General features: G+C 48.9%; 1 protein-coding gene across 1 annotated transcript in view; it reads left to right on the forward strand.

Moving 5' to 3' along the window:
- DNMT3A (DNA (cytosine-5-)-methyltransferase 3 alpha) overlaps positions 1-25,310 on the forward strand; it is a 104,384-nt gene that overhangs the window by 58,976 nt on the left and 20,098 nt on the right. The window contains exons 6-8 of the mRNA XM_006880619.1: positions 23,870-24,085; positions 24,373-24,531; positions 24,918-25,025. Coding sequence (XP_006880681.1) covers positions 23,870-24,085; positions 24,373-24,531; positions 24,918-25,025 — 483 coding nt within the window. The remainder of the gene's footprint in view (positions 1-23,869; positions 24,086-24,372; positions 24,532-24,917; positions 25,026-25,310) is intronic.

Consider the following 25,310-nt stretch of genomic DNA (forward strand, 5'->3'; position numbering starts at 1 on the left):
GTGTGTGTGTGTGTGTGTGTGTTGCTGGGTTTGGGTTATTTGACATAGATGCTGACAAGTATACCTAGAAAATAGTTGAGGGACGGTGGGCCAAGAGACCAATGTGATGTTTGGTCAAGAGTCTTCTCCACCCTGATTTTAGGAGGAGGACGTAGAGGGCCCAATTCCTCTTCCCAGGAAAATGGAATTCCTAGGCTCCTGTCCTCGTAATAATTATCAGAACAAAACAGACACTGAAGGTGTGTTGTAGGTGCAGGACACGCACCTCACACTTGTACCTTCATTAGTGAGTCTGACGAGGCTCTCAGGCCTAGGCTGAGTGCAGTCACTTAGCCACTGGGGCTTGAAGACTCCCAGTGTGTTCAGTACTTACCCTTTTCATGCTCCATTACAGCCCACTGATGCTCTCACTCTCACATTCATCTCTGCAGCTCAACCAGATTCTCAGTTATTTCATGGCAGGGACGACATTTCCCACTGTTCCAGACTCCCAACCTGAAGACAGGGACCCTTGACTCCCAGCCTTACACTCTATACGTTGCTCCTTGCCAGGTGCCTTCAAGTCAGTTTTGATTCATTGCCATTCCATATGACTGTAGGACAGCCCCATGGGCGAGGATCTTCATGCGATTAGATCATCAGCTCTTGATCCCACAAAGCTGCTGGGTGGGTTTGAACCACCGACCTGTGGTTAGCAGGCAAAGGCTTAACCATTACACCACCAGACTTCCTTTACTAGATGATTAATAAATAGTAAATAGGGATGATGTCAAATAACAGGGACCCCAGAAATCAGAGTCTCTCTTCTTCTCCTCCTTCCCACTTCCCTCGATTTACTCAGACACCCCAAAACTCAAACTGCCCAGCAGGTGCCAAAGCAAATAGGAAAGGGCATTATGGGAGAGTGGAGAGCTGTTTACCATTGCCTGCTCACTGCTGTTAGCTACCTGCTCCCCATGCGCTCATGGCGAGCCCTCGTGGTACAGATTGGAGCAGAATCCCATAAGATTTATTTACTTGGCTCTAGTCTTCTAAGAGGCATAGCCCTGTTCTGTGCGTTGCTATACAGAGGTACCTCCTGGTTGTTGTGATGCTAAACACTGTGACACTGAGGTGTCCATTGTGATAATGGTTACCCATGGCAGACAGTGTTTGGTGGAGCTTCCTGATTAAAACAAACTTGGAAGCAGGAGTGGCATCCACTTCTTAAATAGCTTGCCTTTGGAAACACTATGAACTTGGAGAAATGATGAAAGTTATACAAGTGTTCAGGTCATTAGTTCATAGGGTCGCTATGAGTCGTCTACGACTCAACAATACTCAACAACAACAACAACAACAATCTTCAAAGAGGGGAGCACTGGTGGCATAGTGTTAAGGAGTTGGGCTGCCAACCTGAAGGCACCTAGTTCAAAACCATCAGCTGCTATGTGGGAGAAAGATAGACAGTCTCCTTCTGTATAATTTACAGCCTCTGAAAACCCACTGGAAAGTCGGTCATGAGTCCATTCCAGATCAACGGCACGCAACAAAAAGAGTCTTTGTAGAAGCAAGTTGCTGAGCCTTTCTTTAGTGGATCCACTGGAAGAATTTGAACCCCCAACTTCTAGGTTAGCAGTCTGCGGCAAAACACTTGTACTATCCATGCACTTTCTTGTGATGGGACCTTGGGTGTCACTTAGCCTTGAGGATGTCTTTTCCCTGGGGCAAACTGGGCTGCACTGTGTGCTCCCAGGGGTGTCTGTCTCCATGAGAGCGGCCCTCAGCAGCTTGTTCACCTCTCCTCAAGCCTAGCTGGTTGCGTGCAGCCTCCCTGGGCACCTCTGCCCCCAGGGCTCGACTGGGAGTAGGCACTTCAGACAGTTTTGTTAAATGAATGAATAATTCTGATCTCTCAAAGTTATGTAGATTACTAAATACATACATAATATTTAATCCTCCTAGTACAGAGCTAGCATATAGCTGCTCAGTGATTTTCTTTAAAAGTGTTAAAAAAATGATGTATTACCAAAATGCATTCTTCTTTTTAAAAAAAGCCCGCCCCCTTTCCCCTAGGATTTTAATTCTTTCACTAGACGTACTAAGTGTTAATTTGGAATATATACATCTCCATTTTCTTCTATACATCTGCGTGTGTGTGTGTGTTTGTGTGTGTGTGTAAATATGTAATTTTGCTTCACAGTTGCATATATATGGAACCACACTGTAGTTTCGTTTTACAGCTTGGTTTTTCACTTACAATAAGTCTTGGCAATGTAGCCACATAATTACTATCATATTCTACCATATGGACTACCATGATTTTACTTCATCATTCTTTTATTGGTGGGTATTTGTGTTGTTTGCAGTAATTTATTGTATCAACATTGCAGCACCCAATATCCTTGTTCATGCCTCTTTGTGCATCTGTGTTTCTCAAGATAGATGCTTAGAAAGAAACGTGCTAAGTTGAAGGGGATGTGCTTTATACATTTTCTAAAATCTCCCAAATTGCTCCTAAAAAACAAATCCCCACTCAAACCACCACCCACTTATACTCCCATGAACAGGATTTGAGAAGACGCCTACTTTTGCCAGCGTTAATATTTTGTTAATCTACCGGGTGGGAAAATGGTGTCTTGTTTGTTATTTTAATTGGCATTTCCCAGATAATAAGTGAGGTTGAGCATCCTCTCATGTGTTTATTGGCCATTTGTGCTTCCTCTTCTGTGAGCTCAGCAAATGTTGCTTCCCCTTGCTTTACGACCCTGCGGTCTCAACAGACTGTGCTTCCTGTCCGCCCTGGGGAGGGTGTTGAGAGGGTCCACGCCTGCCGTGCCAGATTCCACTTAATAAACAAGCTCTAAGCACCTAATAAGTAGGGGGCATTGTGTTAGGAACCTGGGGAATAAAGAGAAGAGCAACGTGTGACCTCCTTTAGTCTAGTTAAGGAGACTTGAGAAATGATAGCACAGTAGACTGACAAAGGCTAATGCACCAAATTATGAGCAGAGTATACGAGTAGCAATTTTAGGGTACAGTGGCTGGCCGGCAGCCATTTCTTGTGTATTTGTCATCTGAAAAGGAAAGCCTGAACATCTGCCTGTTGGCTTCAAACATAACATCACCCCTCAAGGAAATGGTGGCATGTGGAGCAGGTCTGGTAAGTGTACTTCACCAAAGGGCTAAACCCGTTTTAAAGGGACTCCTGTGACAGCCTGTGTACAGCCGTGATTTCCAGAGCTGGCCTTTAGGATTAGGCTGTGAAATTGTCATCATAGAGACTCCAGTTGTCCTTTAAGTGGCCAGGATGTTTGCAGACTGGGGTATCCCCTCATACTAGGGCACCAAGGAAAGAGCTCTTCAATCCAGCCCCACTTTTTACTGGTGAGGAAATGAGAGAGTGTAGTAACTGGCCCAGTCTCCCATGGCCGCTCAGCCCCATCTGCATGAGATTCTGACTGTACTGACTTCCTACATTGTGCCAGACGCGATGCAAAGAACATTACCGCACCATAATCCTAAAATAAACAGTGCTCACTGCCATTGAGTCTGTTCCAACCCAGAATGGGCAGTCTCCTCCCATGCGATTTCCTGCCTCTGAAAACCTGCTGGAGGGTCCACTGTGGGTCAGCTCTCAACTGACGGTGCACAGTGACAAGCAACCCTATAGGACAGAGAACGGTCCCGTAAGATTTCCAAAGCTGTAGGAAGCTGACTGCCACATCATCCTTCAACAGAGTGACTAGGAGGCTTGAACTGCCGACGTTTTGGTTATCAGACAGGTGCTTTAACCATACAACCACCAGAGCACCTTCATTTAATAAAAGAGGCGTCTTACCTCTTTCTTACTAACTGGAACCCAAGATCCCCTGGATAGGGAGGTAAGAGAAGAGCCACATGAACACCCTGGTGGAGCGACCCAGTGGGCTGAACTGCACTCAGAGCGATGCTGCTTCTGTCTTGCACTCAAATGCCTTAGCTGCGACTCAGCCTTCCTGGTTTCCAGTCTTGGGCTCTGAGATAAAAGTACAAAGTTAGAATAGAGGGAGACAGCGGCCCAGCCTGTTAGCCTGCCACCTCCTCTCCTGTCTCCCAGGGCCGGTTGTGCAGGCCAGTCTGCCCCCTCCTCACTGAGGGTCTTTTTCCACTGACATGGCCCATCCTCTCATACCCCGACCACTCCCCGCTGTGTACCACTCCTTTAACTCCGGCCCTGGTCTTGCCGTTTTCTCATGATCATACATATTACATTGAGAAATTGGATTACAAGAATGTTGGAATGAGATTCAGGAGACCTGGTTTCTGGTCTCAGCTTCTGCCACTGATTAGCGGATCAATTTGAGGAGGGCTTCTTCCTCCTCTCTGCGCTTTTGTTTCCTCTTTGGTAATATGATAGAAATAGGTTAGGTGACCCCAGAGATTCTAAAATGTCATCATTTTCTATTTTTAGGATGGGAAGCTTGGTCTACAGTTCATTAATCTCTAATACTGCCGTGTACATACATTCAAAGTAAATTACTTGAATGATTTCTCAGACCTCACACATATATCCAGAGATATATACATCGATTCATCTTTATAAGTTTAAAAACAACAACAACAAAAAGCTTGCATAAAATCTGCTGTTTGGAGCTAGCATTTGAAGTTCTATTTCTCCCCTTGGCAGTCTTTGCATGATCGTCTCCCATTTTATGCTCAGCTCATAAGACGCTCATCTTTAGAAGCCTGTGCTGAGGGATGGGGCAGTGGCTTGAGTTCACTAAAGAAGTGAGATTGTTCACAGCTTCAGTTTGCTCGGCTCCACAGTCAGCACTCTTGGCAACAGCAGCCAGGAAATTGAAAGACCTATTGTTGGGAGCTCTGGTGGCTTAGTGGCAAGAAACTGCACTGTAATCCCAGAGATATGCGGTTCAAATCCACCAGATGCTCTGCCGGAGAAGGAGGGGCCATCTCCTCCTGTACCAGTCAGATCCAATTTGACAGTACGTACACACACAGAGAAAATAATAAAATAAAAAAATTTTTTTTTAAAAAAAAAGACGTATTGCGATGGGAAAGTCTGCTGTTAGGGACCTCTCCAAAGTACTGAAAAGCAATGGTGTTTCTCTGGAGACTAAGGTATGTCTGATACAGGCAATCACTTGTTATGCGTCAGAGAGTTGGACAATGACTAAGGAGGATAGAAGGAGAATTGATGCCTTTGAGCTGTAGTGCTGGAGAAGAGTATTGAGGGTACCATGGACTGCTAGGAAAACAAACAGATTTGTCCTGGAAAGGGTTAAACTGGGCTTCTTCTTGGAGGCAAGGATTCTGAGGCTTTGTCTGACATACTTTAGACGTGTTATAAGGAGGGACCAGTCCTTGGAGAGGGAGCTCATGCTTGGCAGGGTGGAGGGAGAGCACAGGAAAGGACTCTCTATGAGGTGTATTGATTCAGTGACTGGGGTAATCGGGATGGGAGTGTCAGAGGCAATGCGATCGGCACAGATCAGAGCAGGATTTAGGGCTGTTGTACATAGGGTTGCTATGAGTCGCAATCGACTCAATGGCACCTAACAACAACAACAACTTAGTTCCTATACAGGTTTCCATGTGAGCACAAGTACATGTTCTGGAATTTCCTTTCTTCTAAATGTTCTCAATATTGTGTTGTTATCCACATAGAGAACAGCCTTTGCTTAGTCAATAAAACACAGGCGCGCGCACACACACACACACGCACACACAAAAGAAGTGATGTCCCAACATCTGCCCCCTGTGTTGTAAATAACATGCCTGGTCTCCAGGGAACGGTGTCAGGTAAATCTTCCAGAACATTTCCTCAGTGCAGGGCTTCTCATTCCTGCTTTGGGATCACTACCTATCTACTATATATCTGGTCCTAACTGATAGTCTTTTCATTAGTTGTTGTTATTATATGCTATTGAGTCAGAACTAGCTGACCCTCTAGCGGGTTTTCAAAGATAATAAATCACGTGGGAGGAGATTGCCCATCCTTCTCCCTTGAAGCAGCTGGTGGATTTGAACCACATGCCTTAGGGATTGCAGTGCAGATTCTTATCACTCTGCCACCAGATATGACCATTATTTCAAAGAGTTGCCAGATGTATTGTTGTGATCATTGTTAGGTGCTGGCCAGCTAGTTTCAACCCATGGTAACGTCACGTGACAGAACAGAACTGCCCCATAGAGTCCTCAAGGCTGTCATTTGCATGGGATCAGAGCACCAGATCTTTCTCACAAAGAGTGGCTAGGGGGTTTGAACCACTAAGCTTTCTGTTATCAGCCACTTTGCCACCAGGGAGCCTCTGTTGAATGTTTGCTGAGCAAAGAAGTGCGTGCTTCATTTTTAAACATAAACCTAAAGTGACTGAGTATCCGTGTTACAGTATTTTCTAGACACTAGAGAAGTCAGAATCCCACCCTCCCTTCAGGAAGATGTGCAAGTAAACCAGTAAGCTGTGGGCTGCAAACCCCCAAAAGGGCTTTTCTAGAAAGAAGGATTTCGGGGCTGTGGGAACCCACTGGCTCTGCTTGAGCATATCTGGGAAGACTTTCAAAATAAGAGGCATCATTTGGGCCTTGACAGAGGAGAGGCATTTGTCTGACAAGGATAGTAGGGCGTGGGGAGCGCCTTGAATGGCTTCTGAGGTGGGTAGTATTCCAAGAAAGCAACATGGATACGGATCTCTGCCCTCTGGCATTTGGAGTCAGAAGTCCCTAAAAATAAAACCCGCAGTCCTTGATTCAGCTCTGACTCAGGGTGACCCTCCATGGAGTTTCTGAGGCTGTAAATCTTCACTCTGGATTTTCCTGCCCATCTTTGTCGGTGGATTTGAAAGCTCAACCTTTTGTTAGCAGTGCATTATGCAGTGTACTGTGCAATCATTGTTATGTGCCGTGAAGTCAGACCCGACTCATAGCTGACCCTCCAGTGGGGTTTCAGAGATTGTAAATTGCACCGTAAAGAGGAGATTGTGCGTCTTTCTCTTACAGAACAGTTGGTAGGTTCGAACCATCTGCCTTTGAGTTGGGAGCACAACTGCTTCCCACTAGGCCATCAGATTTTAAAAGAAGACAGAATGGATAATGAACGTTTGCATGCTTTACAGACCCATTTCTCTTCAGAGAAGGTATGGGGTAGTTTGTTGGACTCCCACTGATTAGATAAACAGTTCAGTTTGAGATTATGCACCTTAATTCAGTGCTTACCAAATGCGTGACCTTGGCAGGTGGGGGTAGAGACAGGCTGGACGTGGCCCTGTGCCCAGGCACCCACTTCCTGGGGGTGGAGGCAGGAGTGTTCATAACTAGTCTCAGTTAGGCAGTGTTGTGGGACTTGCTCTGTGCTCAGGATTCCAGGCATCTGGGAAACCAAAGGCAGTGAGCGAACCTGTCCTCAGACTTCGGAAAACATCCAAGGCGTCCTCTGAGGATTTCAGTAGGAAGCAAGGAGGAGGCATGGCATTGCAAGGAGAGGAGCCACTGAGGGGAGAGTACAGAGCGGGTGTGAAGCTTCGGGTTTGTTTAGAGAACAGAAGAAGAGCTGGTGAGCTGGGTATGAGGTTTGGAAAGGAAAGGATGTGTAATGAAAGATAAATCAGGAAGGGAACATGGTCAGCTCATCAAGGGGGCACCCCCCCTCCCAGAGGCGCATGGCCTCAGGGCCTGTTAGGAGGGCATTAACATTTGCTGAAGAGTCAAGGTAATGAGAGGCTGTTGCAGTGGCTTGTTGTGGTTGGGAAGGAAAGGAGAAGCCCGCCTTTGAGGTTTGAGAGGAAGGGAGTTATTATCTGAGATCGCAGAAGGAAAAGCAGATTTGGGGCAGGAAGGTGGGGGTGGACTTCCATTTTCATAAGAATGTGTTTGATGAACAGGAGCTTTTCGTTTCAATAAAAGCGTGTGTATATGTGTGTGTATGTGTTCCTGACAAAAATCTCTGCCTACTGATGAGATGGAAACACCAACAAGGTGGTCTGTCCATGGGGATGGGGCTGGTAGGTGCAGGAACCAAGAGAAGAGGTCTGAGGCTGCAAGCTCAGAGCAGCTGTCCATTGAGGACCAGACAGGAGGACCAGGGTGGGAAGGCACCAGCATTCACGGGCTGCTCAGAGAAGCTGTCAGCTGGTCAGTGTTTGAAGAATTTCCTGACTTGGCCAGAGGGCCCAACAGCCTGCTTCTCTAGTATCTGCAGAGCCCTTAGTAATTCCTTTCAAAATCTTCCTGGCTACCCATCCTCCCTCCTTCACATCTCAACTGACACTCTATCCCATTCCAACTCAGGAGCCCTCTCTCCTGACACCACAGTGAAGCCTGGTGCTGTTAAATGGATCCTCGGGAGAAAAATCGCGAGTCCACTTCTGTAAAAACTCATGCCATTGAGTCAGAACCAATTCCTAGCTGAGCCTATAAGCCACAAGGAAGGAGAGTGTCCATCTTCCTCCCTCAGAGTGGACGCAGACATTTAGGAAGACTCAGCCTTTGAAGTAGAAGCACAGCTTCCTGTTGACTCTACCACCAGAGTGCCCCTCTGCAGGAGAACAGCCAAGCAAATCCTAGGATGCAGATCTGCTGTGTCTCAGGGATCACTGGGTGACCCTCCAGGGAGTTTTATTAGGCCACCAGAGCTCACCAGGAGCCAGAGATCATGATGAATCAGCACCCAACCAAAAATACCCATGGCAGCTGAATGCTTGTGGTGTGTGATTGACCATTTTTCTGACTCGCTGATCTTGATTTTAAGAGAATTAACTTACTCGTTAATGGGGGCTAGGAGAGAGTGTTGTCTGTGTGGGAAAGATGGAGGGTGTCAGCAGCTCAGGCCCTAGTGAACCAAATCAGCTGGACCCCTGTATCTGAGCCTGAAAGCTCAAGGCCAGGGTCTTAGCAGTTAGGAAAATTGGCCCAGCAATGGCAGATGGAGCCCAGGGCATAACAGGCAGGCCCTCCCAGCAGGTGGAAAGCAGCTCCAGGCCCAAGGTGGGGCCTGTGGTTATGGCAGACTAGATGAGACCCAAACACCGGACCCCACAGACGCTGTACCCATTTCGTCATGGGCCCCACTTTCTGGGTCACCTAACCTCAGCTCCTCTCCTTGGTGGCCCTGGCTGGCCTTCCTCGATATCCCCATTCAGCTGTGAGCCTTCCTTGACTTCTGTTCCTCGTACCTGCTCCTTTAACAACTCTGCCTACGACACGTGACTCTCCCCTGTTCCTCTTCAGTCAGTGCATGGCAGGCTGTATAAATATTTTTCTTTGCACATCCAACTCAGATGGTTTAAACAAAACTAGGAGTAAAACAGTGCAATCTTCTGTATATTTGAAACTAGATGTTCTTAAGAAAAGGCAACTCTATGGGCCAAGCACAATCCATTTGAACTTGGTTTATAAGTAATACTGAGGATGTGGTTTGAATTCTTTTGCCTTAAGAGTGGGTTTGTGTATTATCCCATCAGACATGGGGTGGGGGCTAAGATGCATTAAAAATGCCTGTTCCCAGGCATCATTCTGAACCACTGTAGCAGAATCTCAGGGGGCTGGGCCTGATAATCCTGTTGTTTTTAAAAAGCTAGCTGCCCAGGTGGTCCGGGGGTTTAGGAAAGTTTGAGAAGCACCAGACTCTTGATGATTAGAAACAAACCAAACCGGACATAAAGAAGATTCCCCAAAAGATTAATTTCTTAAATATCAGTAAATGCATTGGGATGTGCATTTTTTGTATCATCAACATCAGTGATTTGCAACATCAGAATCACCTGGAGTTTTATTTGTTTTGTTTTTTTCAATCATGATCAGGACCCTTGTTGTTGTTGTTATGTGCTGTCTAGTCACCTGCGACTCATAGTGACCCTGTGTACAACAGCCCTGAATCCTGCTCTATCTTGAGCCAGTCTTACTGTCTTTGACACATTTACCCCCATTACCCCAGTCACTGTGTCAATCCATCTCATCAAGGGTCTTCATCTCTTGCACTCTCCCTCCACTCTCCCAAGAATGACATCCTCCTCCAAGGACTGGTCCCTCCCTGGAACATATCCAAAGTATGTCAGACGAAGCTTCAGAATCCTTGCCTCCAAGGAACACTCTGGTTTCACCCTCTCCTGGACAAACCTGTTCCTTCTCCTAGCAGTGCGTGGTATATTCAACACTCTTCTCCAGCACCACAGCTCGTCCTTCTATCATCCCTAGTCATTGTCCAGCTATCTGATGCATAGCAAGTGATTGCAAAGATGGCCTGGATCAGGTGCACCTTGCCCTTAACTGGGGTAAAAGTCCTCAAATCAGGTGTAAACGAGTCAAATCCAGCTGGATTCCTGGGCTCGCCACCCTGCTATGCCCCTGTGTCAGAGCAGAGCTATGCTTATGAGGATGACAATGGCTGACTTTTCAGTAGGCTCTCAAGCCTTTCTGTTGAAGCACCCACCTCTGGGTGGGCTCCACCTTCCAGCTTTTCTATGTGCATCAGAGCGATTGAACCACCCAGAACCCCTGCTTAGGATCAGTTGTATCTGGATCTTAACAGTGGATCCCAATGGTATGCATTCAAGGGACAGCTGGGGTCTAGACTTTCCCCGCAATACAGACAGGTTTAAGGGGAGGAAGAGGACCAGAAAGGAATGGGTACTAGGATTCAGATGTTTTCTTTGGGATGGAGATGAGGCACTCCTATTGCCTTCAATAACAGTTCTCATTCACGATGCCTGTTGGCTGGGCTCTTCCTGGGGTCGTCTTTGGAGCCTGGCTCTGTGTGCCTGAATCTGAATGGTAATGGCTTGGGCTTTCCCCTTCAACCTCTAGAGCAGGAAAAGGATAGGGGGAAGTTGGAAAAACAACTGAGGATTTTAAGGTTTACCTGATTTCGTCCCCTTACTGGTCTCTCTGCTGTCCAGTATGTAAAGAGACCACACCCACATGTTCCAACAGCATTTCATGGCCATCTAGTCAGGACCGACTCATAGCTGAACCCCCATTGGGTTTCCACACAGGAGAATGCCCCTGTTTTTTGTGAGGAGCAGCTGGTGGATTTGAACTGCTGGAGACAGACATAGCCTTTAGGTTAGCAACTCAGCTCCCTACAGAGAAGGCCAGAACTTCTAATAATGTCCTAAAGCAAGCTTATTGTAGAGTTCCTCCCTCTTTAAAAATCTTAACCTGTTCTTTTCTAGTCGATTCTGACTCATGATTCTGATTCATGACCATGTGTGTCAGAAAAGAACTGTGCTCTTAAGGATTTTGAACGGTTGAGGCTTCAAAAGTGGAGGAAGAATATAGCAGTTGCCGCCAGGCCTGATCATTCCTTGAGAAACCTAATAACATCTAAAGCAGCTCTGCGTAAAAACCAGACCAGACAATGGATCCTGACAAGATCTGTTTGCCCTAGCTCTCCCCAAAACCCCTATAAAAAAGAAACCACCCTAGACCATTTCTGTCTTCTCTGCTTGTGGTCACTTGACGTCCCCCTCAGGCCCTGCAATAAAAGTCTGTTTGTTTGTGGATTTGAACCTGAAATCTCTTAGTTAGCAACTGAGTGCATTACATGACCCAAGGACTCCAACATATGAGACTTGGGTTGTTAGGTGCTGTTGGGTCCATCACAAGTCTCAGCGACCCTTTGAACAGCACATCAAAACCTAGTCCTTTCCTGTCCTGTCCTCATGCCCTCTGACACGCTTGAGCCTCTGCAGAGCAGTCACTCTGTCAGTCCATGTTGCAGAGAATTTTCTTCTTTTTCATTGGCCCCCTGCCTTTCCCAACATGAAGTTCTTTTCCAGGACTGGCCCCTTCGACAACATGCCCAGAATAGGTGAGCTGAAGCTTCTCAGCCTCTACTTGGCCTCTCCCCTGGGTGCTCTTCCTCCAGGACAAACGTGATTGCTCTTCTGGCAGTCTCTGAGAAACCTTTCAGGGAGAAACCGTTCTTTAATCTGCAGTGTTCCTTTTACTCCCACCCTTCTTCCTTTCATTTTATCTGTGATATTTAGACAGATGAGCAAAGTACGATTCCAAGAAGTTCGGATCTTATTTAAGATCTTGCCATCCGTGTGAATACCTTGTGTAGGGAAATGGTTAAGGAACAGTTCAAAACCCGACACCCTTATTTCTTCCTCTGGACTTTCTGGGAAGTAGCTGGAGGGCTGAGTGAGGTCTGAAGACTTGCAACACCCCTTCCCCCCACCAGCCCGGAGGTCTCACCTCTGCCCCCTGCCAAGTGAGGCAAGGAACAGTGCAGCCCCATCAGTTCTGGCTGCAGGGATTAAAGAATCAGAAGAGAGGAGCTGGGTCTTCGGAGAAGCCTGTGGAGCTACTGGGGCAAGAGAAGGTGAATGGGTGCACCCAGGAAAGAGGTAGCAGCTGCAGCGACCGAATCTTAATAGGAAGTCTGGGGAATTGGGGCGGCCAAGCCTCAACTGTTTGAGAAGTGGGGAAAATGAGGGGGGCAGAGAGGACCCGGGCTGCCTGGGGCAGAACGGAGGAGGGATAGAGGGGGTGGAGTCAGACTGAAGGGAAAGACCCTCGGTGCTAAAGCTTTCTAGCAGCAGGCGGATGGATTCCAAGCTAGGGATTTGATCCACTGGATTGGAGGAATTTCTCTAAACTCATGGGCTGGTAGAGCAACCCTAATACATGCTTATGCCCATGTGTCTCATTCCTCCCCTCCAGTTACCCCAAGAGCTGGCCATTCCCATCTGAGATACCTGGGAAGTTGCTTGTGCTAATTTCTTTCTGGTCCACCCCTTATCCTCAAAGCCTGTCTTGAGTATCCCCGTTGTCTTCTCCGATTCGGCCGCCTCTGATTTCCTCCAGCACTTGTCGAAAGCATCTGCACCACACCATTTACCATCTAATTGCATGCTGTCTTGAATGAGGGCTGTGGCTTCATTGTGGTGGGTCTTGGGTACACAATTAGGCTGTGAGTAACAGAAGGGTGGGTGTCCAGGCTGTGGCTTCATTGTGGTAGGTCTTGGGTATACAATTAGGCTGTGAGTAGCAGAAGGGTGGGTGCCCTTCTCCCCCACCTTCTCTAGAATCCTCCTCCAGGCCTACCTGTTGTGGGTGCTCAGGACTCACGACTGTTCAGGTGTTTTCCAGGTAGGCTCAGAGCCTGGCTCCCAAGCACAGCCCCCATAAGGCTCTACAGCTGCACTAGCCATAGGGCTCAGAAACCCTGCTCCCCATCTGAGACTTAGGGTGGAGATTCTGAAACAGGGCCCAACTTTGGGGTGATGGCATAGAGCCCGGTCAGGCCAACACATGCAGTTGCCATGGTTACACTTTTACTTTTCTTTGGGAGGAATATGGCTTTCTCTTTCAAGTTTCAAGTCACCTTCCCGGGCTACCATGGTGTTGCACACCACTCTCTGGTTGCCAGACTGCTCAGGCCCCCAAGGTCCTCTTGGAGCCATTTGGGATTTCTGCCAAAGGTGACAACTTATCCAGCAGTTTGGGTTTAAATCACAATCCAATATCATACAACTGCTGCAGGTTGTAGCTTGAGAGTGGGAGCAGGGGGTGAAAGCGATGGACTCCCAGCAGCTCATCTAGGGCAGGGGTTTGCTCCTGTTTCCGTCTCCCTGTCCAGACCACTCCCTCTTCAGGGGCTTGACCCTTAGGGCCCATTCCTCTTTAGGTCTCAGTTTTGTCATTTGTAACAGGGCAGCCAGGGCCATTAATGGTTTCCATGCTGACTGGTTTCAGAATCATCTGTTGTTGTTAGTTGCTGTTCAGTTCTTTCCAATTCAGGGTGGCCCCCTGTGTGCAAAGTAGAACTCTCCACAGGGTTTCCGAGAGTGAGATTTTTTTTTTTCAGAAGTAGATTGCTAGACCCATCTTCTCGAGCACCTTTGAGTGGGTTTGAACTGCCAACCTTTCAGTTAGCAGTCGAGAGCCTAACCATGTGCACCACCTAGGAGTGTCCTCAGAATCACCACAGGGAGGGCTTAAAGGCAGATTTCCTTAAAGGGTAGATTTTAAGGCTCTAGTGGCCTAGTGGTAAGAAGCTGTGCAGCAGTGCCAAAGGCATGCAGTTCAAATCTACTAGCTGTTCCACAGGAGAAGGATGGGCATTCTCCTCCTGTGCGATTATCTGCTTCTGAAAACCTGCTGGACGGTCAGCTATGGCTCAGTTCCAACTCGACAGTCCATAACAACACAACCCTAAGTGTGCTGATCTCAGTGGGTTGGACTCAGGAAATTATTTTTAAAAAGCTCCTTGGCTAATCTTGATGCAACAAACTCCAAGGAAGTTTGAGATGCTCCTGGCAAGATGATCTGTACAGTCCTAATGGATGGAAGAATCCCCTGGCTTGAGCTAAGGTCTGCCCAGCCTGTCAGAGTTCCTAAGTTTCTGAAGACCCCCTGTAGGTTAGTCTTGTCAGAAAGAGGGTGTTTCCTGGTCATGCTGGCTAATCCCAGACCAGGCCCCCACCTTTCCCCCTCAAGAGAAGCCAGGAGAGAGACTGAGTGACAGGAGGGGGGTGTTGCCATAACAACTAGCTCTAGGCAGAGGCCTCCCTTCCAGGGGCTGGTACTTCACCCCAGTAATGGTGGTTTCCATGGAGATGGGTTACTGGAGGGAAGGGGGACATTTGCCCCATTTAGAGCATTATTCAGGAGCTGCCAGGAGGGAGAACATCTCTAGGTAGAAGCCTTGGACCCCTGTCAACTTGGAGCCAACCCCCCTCGCAGCATGGCCTCTGCTCTCTGTTGCCCCTCTGACACTCTCTCCCTGCTCACTTGCTCTCTCTGTGGCTGGTCTCCCTAGCAACAAGTCCTGCTAACTCCATGCTGCTGGCTCTGTGGTTATTTTTAGCTTTGCTGCCAGCAACCTGGTGCTGGTCATTTGCTTGCAACCTCCATATGGATTGCAGGGGAACAGGAAAACAAAGCTTCCTGGCCTCTTTCAGGGAGCCCCAGCTCTGAGCCTCTTAGTGACTGTTAGAATTGTGCTATGGAACGTGTCTACCAGCCTAGAACTTAGGCAGTGGATATCAGAAAGGGCTCCAGCAAGCACGTTAACGTCCCTTCCTCAAACATTGTCCTTAATCCTCTGTGATGTGCAAGGTGCTGAGGTCTGCACTACACCCATGTGAAACATGAAAACCCACCGCCTGCCCCCTAGGAATTTAGAACCTTGTGGGGAAAGATGAGTACACAATCACCTTCATACCAGGCCTTTGTAGGTACTGAAAATTATCAAGGGCTGTGGGAGTCCAGTGGAGAGACAGGGCAACTTTACAGTGGGGGTTGCTGAGAGTGAAGGCCAAAGCTGGAAAAATTCTATCCAGGAGAATTGTTGTTGATGGTGATGGAAATACTCTGTGATCTGTGCCGTCTACTGTAGAAGGGGGCCAGTGCAACTAGAGACCTGAATTTTAAGGTCCTTGGGTGGCTGTAACTATCAGGACCAAGACAGTCAAGTAGGTATTTTTCCAGGCTTTGAAGGCCTATTGGGTCAGAGCTGTTGGCCTTCCCACTAGGGAGTGTGTCAGCCACATTCAAATCCCCTCTTTTGGACTGTGATGGACACTTTCTCTCCAACACTCTTAGACTCTGACATGCACCACATCTTCTTTTCATCCAGCATTCATTCGGTTCCTTGTTTCCTTCAATGTTTATAACCTTCCCAACAATGTGACTTATTTCAGGCGTTTGGAGCACTGACTATCTTGTTGCCTTAAAGAGATGGTATTGCTCTGGTGCCTGGGAAGGCAGATGCCAGTCATCATCCCTGTAATGCATGAGTCAACCTTAACATTTCAGGTTGTAGGTGCCCTGGTGGTGGAATTGTTAAGTGCTCATCTGTTAACCAAAGGTGACTTTGAACCCATGAACCACACTTCTCTGGAGAAAGATGCAGCAGCCTGTTGCTGTAAATATAACACACAGATTTGGAAACTCTGAAAGGCTTCTGTGAGTCAGAATTGCCTCAGTGGCAAAAGGCTGCACTTGTTTCTTCCCGACTTTTGACTCCTAAAAGCACCTGCTTTAGATCTTGGATTCTCTTCTATATTGGAATCTGTTCACTGACCACAAAAGACACAGACTCTGACTCTTACGGTATATGAAAGGAAACGCGCCTGTTCTGCAAAGCTAGAGATGAAGGAGGGCGCCCTGAGCTTGCAAGGGGGCACCTTTGAGTCTGGGCTGCTACTTGCTTAAGGTGGTGTGTTGTATGGAAGTAAGATTTGATCTTCATTTTAAAGGGTGAGAATAAGGACATTTGAGAGCCGGTAGGGAGAGGCTCTCAGATGTCAAACTTTCTAAGTGAGCCAGGAGAAAATGACGCATACACAGATGCCAATTGTCCTGATATTACAGTTCCAGCTGTATGTTTGAGCATTGCAAAGGTCTCAAGAAGTTTCAAGGATGCAGTGCAGAGTTTAAAATATTGAGCCATTTTGAGAAGAGGCCTTGGGCACGAACAGTATGGAGGGTTTAGGGTGACCCATTGACAGGCCTGAATGTGGAGAACTATCAGTAAAAGAAGACTAAGCAAGTCATATTACCTTTCTTAAAGGCTAGGAACAGATACGAATTGGGATAAGTTCAGGGGTTCTCCTCTGTACTTGGGGATCTCCTAGCACTTTATACAAAACATTTACCCCAATTGGGGGTTAAAAAAATGGATTGGAACTGAAAAGTGCTGTGCTTTTTAGAATGGCTCCTTTTCCTTATTATATGGATCCTGGGAAAAAGTTTGTACCTCTAAGTATGACTTGGAGAAGACCCTGATTTGGAGAAGGCTTGTTCTGATGGTCTCCAGGAGGGACAAGTGGGCAAGACACTTGTCCTGATCTTGTTTAAGTATCTTGGCCTCATGTTACCAGCACCTGTTCCAGCTGATACGGTCCAGCTGACTATGGATGGGGCAAGCACCTTAAGAGATGCTGATATTCTAGGACCAGTGAGGGCACATGTCATCACTCTTGTTTTGCAGATGCTTCCTGAGGTTAAGTGGCTTGTTCAAGGTCATGATGGGGGAAGCTGAACCCAAATCCAAGTCTTTTGTCAAACACTACTAAGCAAACAGCCTGCTGCTGCTGGGAGCTCTTCCATCTAATTCTTATAAACGGAAACCAGGTAGATCTTTCTAGAATGCTCATTTATCTTGTCACAGGACACACCTGCCCTCTTCGCATTATCGACCTTATCTTCCTCTTGGCCCATTATCATTAGTCATATGGGAGTTAGGGGGAACAGGGAGTTTGTTCTTCCCTTAGCCATAGTCTTATTGGGAGGGAGGGGGAAAACAAGGGGTTCCTCAGTTAATCTCTTTTACTTACCCCACCCTCCTGACCTCACTCCAAATTCAGTTGAACCTCCAGGCCCAAGCTCTGCTCCACACTGACCTTCTTAACCTTATTTTTCATTCATACCAACCTTTTTTGGTCACTTCGTCTGTTCCGCGTGTTATTTGTGGATAGTCATCTGTATGTTACTTTTTCAGTGATCTTTTCCTATCTTTTTAAAGTCTTGTTGAGATCAGGCTACATTTTGATGCTATCACCAATCAATCACATGTAGGCCTATAATGGGGAGAGGACGAAGTGTGTCTTTTGCAGGGAGGTGTGGTTGCGAAGAGGAGGGAGTCTGAAATGGCTGCGCGGCACCTGGAGACCAATGATGGCCTTTTATTGAGCTGGAGATACCATTTCCTTGGAATGAAGGAAATGCTGTACTTTTGCATTAGCGCCTCTACTCCTCTCTGCCTTGCAAACAGGGAAAAAAACAACAACCCAAAAACCAAAACAAACCCCTAGAAATCCAAAGAAAACAGAGCAATCCAGGGGATCCCGTAGGTAGCCAGAAAGTTTCTGCAGCCGCTCTTCGAGTCATCCATTTTAGGGCCTCTCCGTTCCATCCACCTGTGGTGTGAACGAGAGAGGCCATCGCTCCTCCAACAGTTTTTACTCTGGAGCGCTCCCAACTTCGGTGCCGGCGCCTTCTGCATTCTTGGAGTTTGCCTACAGCTTTCCCCGGCCTCTTCGCTCATCTGTAAACTCTTTCTGGGTTGCGCTTCTTGGACACTCACTTTCAACAACTTTCTCCCGGCGCTCTGATCGTCGGAACCCGCCCAGGGCTGCTGGTCCTCCCTGGGCACCCTCTTTGCCTCCCGGGTTCGCCCTCTTGCGCTCCCCGCGCGCTCCCGGCCTCGCCCCCGGCTCCCGCTAATCTCTTGCAGAGTTGGGGGGTGGAGGGGGAAGGGAAGGCGCCCTCCCCGGGAGCAGGGGGTGGGCGCGCCCTCCAGCCTAGCAGGGGCGGGGCCCTGGGAACAGGCGGAGGCCTCAGCGCCGGCCCGCGCCCCCTCGGACGGAGGAGAGGGGCTGGCCCACTGCCAGCGTCTGAGAGCCGGCCCCCTCCCCCCGGCCCGCTCGCAGCCAACCAGCCACTCCAGCGGGGCCCACGTGACCTGGAGTTCTAGACAAAGAAAATGTTCAATCCCTCCCCCCCACAGCCCCCCTCCCCCTCTCTCTGGCCCCCTCCGCCCCCAGCCCCATCGCCCCCTTCCCCTCCCCCCCGACGGGCAGCTATTTACAGAGCTCCTGGGCCAGGGCTCACACCTGAGCGGGACCACAGAGGGGTTGCACCTGGCCTTATGGGTAGGTCCTGGCCTGAGCCCTGGGGAGACCAGGGGCGGGGGAGGCGGTAGGGGCCGGTGGGAGGTCCTCTGGGTTGACTGTGTCCCTAAAAGAGTCAAGTCTGCACTAGCTGGGGGATCCCGTCGGGGTTGAGTTTTGGAGACACAGAGTTAGTGCTGTCCCACGTACTGTCTTCTCTGGAGTCCCATGGCCCCACTTCTTCCTGGGATCAAGTGGAGCCAGGCGTTTGAGGGGGACGGGAAGAGGAGACCCTGGCGTGTGAGCCCGGGACAGTGGGAAATGAAGGCGTGGGGAGCTGCAGCCCCCAGCCGAGTGGAGCTGGTGAGCCAGTTGTTTTAGGAGTCGCCCTTCTCCCCAGCTGGTTGGCAGATGGGTTGTAGCCTTTCCTTGTTGACCCTGTATTCATGACGGGTGCCATGCTGACCTCGGGGCTGTGCCAGCCCCGCAGCCTTGGGAGATGGACCACTTCCTCTCCTGAGTATTCCTGGGAGCTACTAGGCAGGCAGCCAGAGGGTGGGAGGGAGCACTGGGGCCCTGACAGGACCTTTACATCAGAGTGGGTGCTTGGGGTAGCCTGATGCCCGCGTGATAGATTGAAAGCCCTAGTGGGACGTCTGCGTGGGCCTGCAGGTAGTGACGCTCAGACCTCTGACCTTTGGAACGGGAAGCAGGCCCCTGGCGCAGGGGGAGGTGGAGGTGGAGGTGGGACAGCTGCTTGGGCAGAAGGAATTGGATGGGGCGGCCAGAGTGTGGTCTGAGGGGTAGGCTGAGCCCTGGTATGATAGTGATGATGCCTAGTGGCTTTCCTAGCTGGACCAACTCCAGATGAAGTGGCTTCCAAGAGCCCACTGTAGTGGGGGATGGTGTTTACTCTCTGCCTGCTCCCTGCCAATCTTACTTTGGGGTTTGGGAAATGGGTCCAGAGTGAAAGACTTGAGACTTCGTGATCTAAACTAGAAGTGAGACCCCTTAGCCAAAATCTGAGAGCTCCGAGTTAACCTTTCTCTCCTATTGTTTCCTGGGGAGGAGGGCTGGGGTGAAAAAGGAGTAAAAGGATGCATTCGCCTAACTGCCCTAGGCAGACTATTCTAATGAGGCCCCTCCCCCACGGGCTCCTGTGCCTTTCCCTTCTTCCCCTTCCCTCCTGCTGCTCCCCACCCCCTTCTTTCCTCTGCCCATTTGAGGCCCCCTTCCTCCTCCAGCAGCCCAAGCCTTGCTGGGTGCATGTTCTGCACCTAGTGGGGCCAAGGATGCTTAACAGCTATCAGCAGCAGCATCTGACAAGCTGGGGGAAGTTGTGGGGGAAGAGTAATTTTCAGGAACTTGCTATGGAGGGGTTGAAAAGAGACAAAAGGGCCCTGGGGGAGTAAGAAGCCCTATGTCCAGCACCACTGCTAGACCTGGGGAGCCTGTGGAAGGGATGGGTATCCACCCACTGCTACTTACCGGGGAAAGCATATCAGGGCTTGCCCTAATAGGGCCCTGCTCCTTCCTGCCTTCTGCCACCTGCATGCTCTGTGCTGAGGGGTCACTCCTGGGGGCATGGTCTTTGGGTCATCTGAGGCAATCTCATCTGGATTAGCAGTTCATGTCTGAGGCTTGATGGAAGGAAGGGGACAGGCAGGCAGGCGGGCATTGATAGGACTGGTGCTGGGGTGCTGGCTGTTGTAACTGATAAGCCTCAGAGGAGAAGAAAACCTCCTCTGTATAGGGTCAGGCCCATGCGTTGGCAAAGCTTCTGGTGGGGGAGTTGGTGGTCATTATGTGCCGTCGGGTTGGAACTGACTCATCGCTGACCTCTGGGTTTTCAGAGGCTGGAAATCACTGAAGAGATAGCCCACCTTTGTCCTCCAGAGCAACTGGTGGATCCAAACCACGTGCCTTTGGATTGACAGCACAACTCCTTATCCACTAGGCTCCCAAAGCTCCCTAATGGGGCAAGAGGTGATAGATAATTGATGCAGGGAAAGGCAGGCTATAAGTCCTGGCAGGTGAGAGTGGGCATTGGCGGGAGAGCAGTTGCTCCACCGTCTTCCACCCCTAACATCCACCCAAGCACTGGGCGCAGTTTCCCAGCTGTTTGTGGGTCAAAGGCAGAAGGATGCAGTATCCATTTTTTGAATTTAAGTTGAGAAAGCTAGACCTTCAATCCTCAGTGTTTGAGGAATCACCACAAGAAACATCTTTGGTCTGTAGCTCAGAGGCAAAGACTTGATCAAATAAAATGAATGAATTTGTGTGATGTGCTAATTGGATAAGATAATAAAAACCAAAACTGTTGCCAGTGAGTTAGTTCTGAGTCATCGCAACTCTATAGGACAGAGTACAGTTGGCCTGTAGGGGTTTCCAAGGTTGTATGTAATCTTTATGTAAGCAGATTGCTTTGTTCATAGAGGAACTGGTAGAATTCAGACTTTTTTTTTTTAACCACTTCACCTTTTTTATTTAGTTGTTGTTGTGTAGCATCAAGTTGGAAGCAACTCATAGCTGACTCTCCTGAAGGTTTTCAGGGGCAGTTAATTGCATGGGAGGAGATTGCCCATCCTCCTCCCTCACAGCAGCTGATGGCCTTGAACAGGGTGCCTTCAGAAGTAGCTGGTGGCCCAGTGGTAAGAAGCTGCACTGCAGTCACAAAGGCACACGGTTCTAGTTCACCAACTGCTCCGCTGGAGACGGATGGGCAGTCTCCTTCTGTGTGGTTGTCTCTGAAAACACACTGGAGAGTCAGCGTCAGCTCTGGGTAATTACAACTCTATGGTACTCAGCAACTTTTTATTTAGAAACCAAACATTTACCCATTGTGCCACCAGGGCTCTTGAATATTAGTATAAAGGCTCCTCATTTTGGACCTTTGAATATGGGGGACCATTGAAAAGCTTTAAGAGCATTCTTAGAATGAAGAAAAAGTAAACAAAACTTTTTTTTGCTGTAAAATTGGAACTTTGTAGGTTTCTGAGGCTATAAAGGGTACCAAAGGAGATGGCTCACCTTTCTCCCAAAGGGTGACTGGTAGGTTTGAACTGCTAGAGACGTTAAACCTTCTGGGTTAGCAGTGCAGTTACACCAGAGAGCTTAAACAGATGAGAAAATGTTACCCAAATCCTTTTGTTCAGCAGCCTATTTTGATGGTTGCTGTGTACCCTCGAGTCAAAAGTGACTTGTAACTGATCCTCAGTGAGTTTTCAGAGGCTGTAAATCACATTGAAGACTACCCATCTTTCTCATGCAGAGCGGCTGGAGGATTCAAACCATGTGCCTGTGGCTTGGTAGCCCAGCTCCTTACAATAAATTATCAGAGCTCCCTGCGTAGATAGTACAAACTCAAAAAAGATGGCTCTAAAATCTGCTGTTAACTGGCTGCCAGCCCAAGGCTGGCATATAGATAGATGTTGAGGTGCTATTTAGAGTTCTTGTACTCCAAGTTGATTTACTTTTTTCCTTAATTTTTTTTTTAAAAAGGTTTCTTTTTTTAATCTTGTTACAAAAGGGATTTAGTCAGAAATGACTGTAGAGATGACTGTCAACGTCACCGGATGCCTCAGATCCTTTCTTTGCTTCTGCTTTCTCCTCTGCTGGCATAGCAGTGATGGGGGACGTGGGTCCTCTTGGTGCAGTTCTTGCTGCTGGGACTGGTGCACCAGCCTCTCCATTGCCGATGCGGCTCCCTATGTTGATTGTTACCCAGGCCCTGCAAACAAGCCAGGCCAGAAGGGCCCAGCGTTTAGCCTGGCTGCTTTAATGAGGGTATTGATCTTATCCTCCGTGCCTGTCACCTCATTGTGGTGCAGGATGAGGGCAGAGGCGAGGCAGGCGAGCATGGCGGGAGTGCTGGGCTGTGAGCTGCTGGGCAGTCCTGCTCATTAGATGAAGTGAGGGCCTCTCCCAGGGAGGCTGGAGCTTCTCAGTGGGAGCTGAGTGGAAGGCCAAGGTGCTTCCTGATAGAACCTTTTGGATTTGTGTGGGTTTTTTTGCCCTATCCCATTTCCTTTTATCCTGCAGGGACCTGGGTTGGATTTGTATTCATGCCTTTGACACTCCTGGGGAGAGCTTGGTGGTAAAGATGGCATTTTCTATCTCTATATCTGGCGTGGTGGAAACAGGAGCAGAGTCTTGACAGTTTGCAGGCCCTGTGTTGATCTCTGGGGTGAGGGATGAGGTTGGATGGCCCTCAGAGCTAAGTGTCAAGAATTCTTTGTGGGATGATGGAGCAGCTTTTGAGAAGGATGGAAGTGCACATCACAGCCTAAAAGGGGAGTGTGATATGTCGAAAGGATCAATTCTGTCCTATTAGAACAATAACTAGGGTTTGGATTATTGTCAGTGGGATGGCAGAGAGGATGTCATCTTGTGAAGTTAGAAGCCATCACGTTGGTTCAAGTCACAGTGACCCAGTATAAAGTGGAAATGCCCCACAGGGGTCTCTAGGCTGTTAATGAGAGCAGATTACCAGCTCGCGTCCAAAGAGATGCTGAGTGGGTTTGAACCACCAGCCTTTCAGTTAGCAGCAGAATGCTTAACTGTTGTGTCACCAGGGCACCTTTCATAAATAATTGCATGTAGATCTAAAAGGTGTTCTCTTAGGAGGGACGGAAGGTGCAGTGTATGTAATCGGGGAGAACCCCTGAATTACATCAGCACATGGGAGAAGCAGATGAAAAAGGAGAAAAGCACTTTGAACCCAGTGCTGTGAGTGACATTAACAGTGGTTATGTGCTGTTAAATCAGAACTGACAGCTGGCCTTCGAGCGAGTTTCTCTCATGGAGCAGCTGGTGGATTTGATCTGCCTGCCTTTGAGTTGGCAGCACAGCTCTTTATCCACTAAGCCACCAGAGCTCTCTGTTTGACTAGCAGACATTACAAACCTGGATTTTTGTCTGGAAGCCAGGACCAAAAGCAAAAAGGGCTTGGTTATTTAGGAAAATTGTGGTGAAGAGAGGATCCAGTCTTTAATGGAAAAGTCAGACAGGACCCAGGCCTAAACAGAAGTATACGACTGATAATTGAACAGAGTTGGAACAGAACAGCTGATCAGACCACAGAGGGCAATTTTCTGAGAGGCAGAAGAGAAGGCTAAAGTGAAAGCCACTGATTTTGAGTTCCTCTCAGCTTCAGCTAGCTCATATTCTGTGGAGAAGTCAGTTGACTTGGTGACCACAGAGTGAACTCTCATCCTTTGCTTTTCCCTATTCTTTCTGTAGACAGAGAAGAGGGTCTCCTCCTCCCCATATCTGGGGGTCTCACTCATTTCTAGAGAGGTCAAGGTAACTCTTGTTCCTTGCTTCCCCAGGCCGAGAAGAAAGCCAAGGTTATTGCAGTAATGAATGCTGTGGAAGAAAACCAGGGATCTGGGGAATCTCAGAAGGTGGAGGAGGCCAGCCCTCCCGCCGTGCAGCAGCCCACTGACCCCGCATCGCCCACTGTGGCCACAACGCCTGAGCCTGTGGGGGCCGACACAGGAGACAAAAATGCCACCAAAGCAGCTGATGACGAGCCAGAGTATGAGGTCAGTGACTTGCTGCTTCATATCCGACATATCCATATGGGCCCTTCCACTGCCAACTCCTTTGTCCACCAACCCCTGGCTGCCCTTTGCACTTGACCTCTAGCCCCTTCATCTCCACAGTTTTACTTTGTCTTGGTCCACTCTAGTGGCGTTCCCTCTTGGCTCAAATGTCTTGACCCTCAGATATCTGCACAGGGCTGGGGTTGGCATAGGGTAGAGGGAGGCCCGGGTCAGGGTGGCAGGGCCTGCTGACCACCATGTAATGATTTCTGCTCCTGGGGCTCCAGGATGGCCGGGGCTTTGGCATTGGGGAGCTCGTGTGGGGAAAACTGCGGGGCTTCTCCTGGTGGCCAGGCCGCATTGTGTCTTGGTGGATGACTGGCCGAAGCCGAGCAGCCGAAGGCACCCGCTGGGTCATGTGGTTCGGAGACGGGAAGTTCTCAGTGGTGAGTTATGGCGTTGATGGTTGCGTAGTGATGGAAGAGGCTTTATTTCCAGAGTCTTTTGTTTAGACTGTGAAATTGGGGTGGTGAATGGGACAGCCTTAGTGATAATGCAACTGCCTCCATGGCTTTGAGAGCTAGGGTACTCAGTTTGTCTTCCAGGGACCCATATCCCAGAGTTCCTTTCCTACTTCCCTTTGAGTTCTGCTCCCCCACCCCCATTTATTCTGACTCCTGTTTTACATCATAGTGTGATTTATTTATCAATGCATCGGGTTCCCTCACAGGGAGAGACTAAGTCTTAATGCTGCTCCCAACCCCTAATAATTGCCAGGCTTGAGGTGAGTGTGGACGGAGGAGCAAACAAGGGGCCTGGGTTGTCCCTCCAGGTGTGTGTTGAGAAGCTGATGCCGCTGAGCTCCTTCTGCAGTGCATTCCACCAGGCCACCTACAACAAGCAGCCCATGTACCGCAAAGCCATCTACGAAGTCTTGCAGGTGAGGAGGGAGTAGAGGTGACGGGGACCAGTAGGTAGCATGGACCATATGGCAGAACTTGAGCCTGGACAGAGGGGCTCTGTGTAAGAGGCCCTTTTGTCTGTGCCTCTTTCTCCCTGCCACACTCACCCATCTACATTGCCTCCGTGGTCTCCTCCATGGTCCCCTCCTACCCTGCGCCTTCTCCCATCTTTTGCCCAGGCCTTCCTTTGCTACTCTCGGAGTCTGGCCTTGAGTCTGAATGACTTCTCTCCTGCCTGTTCTGATCCCCACCCCCTGCCTAAT

The sequence above is a fragment of the Elephantulus edwardii genome, unplaced genomic scaffold (genome assembly GCF_000299155.1).
Source record: "Elephantulus edwardii isolate Elephantulus edwardi_28Jun2011 unplaced genomic scaffold, EleEdw1.0 scaffold00009, whole genome shotgun sequence".
Taxonomy (NCBI): Eukaryota; Metazoa; Chordata; class Mammalia; order Macroscelidea; family Macroscelididae; genus Elephantulus; species Elephantulus edwardii.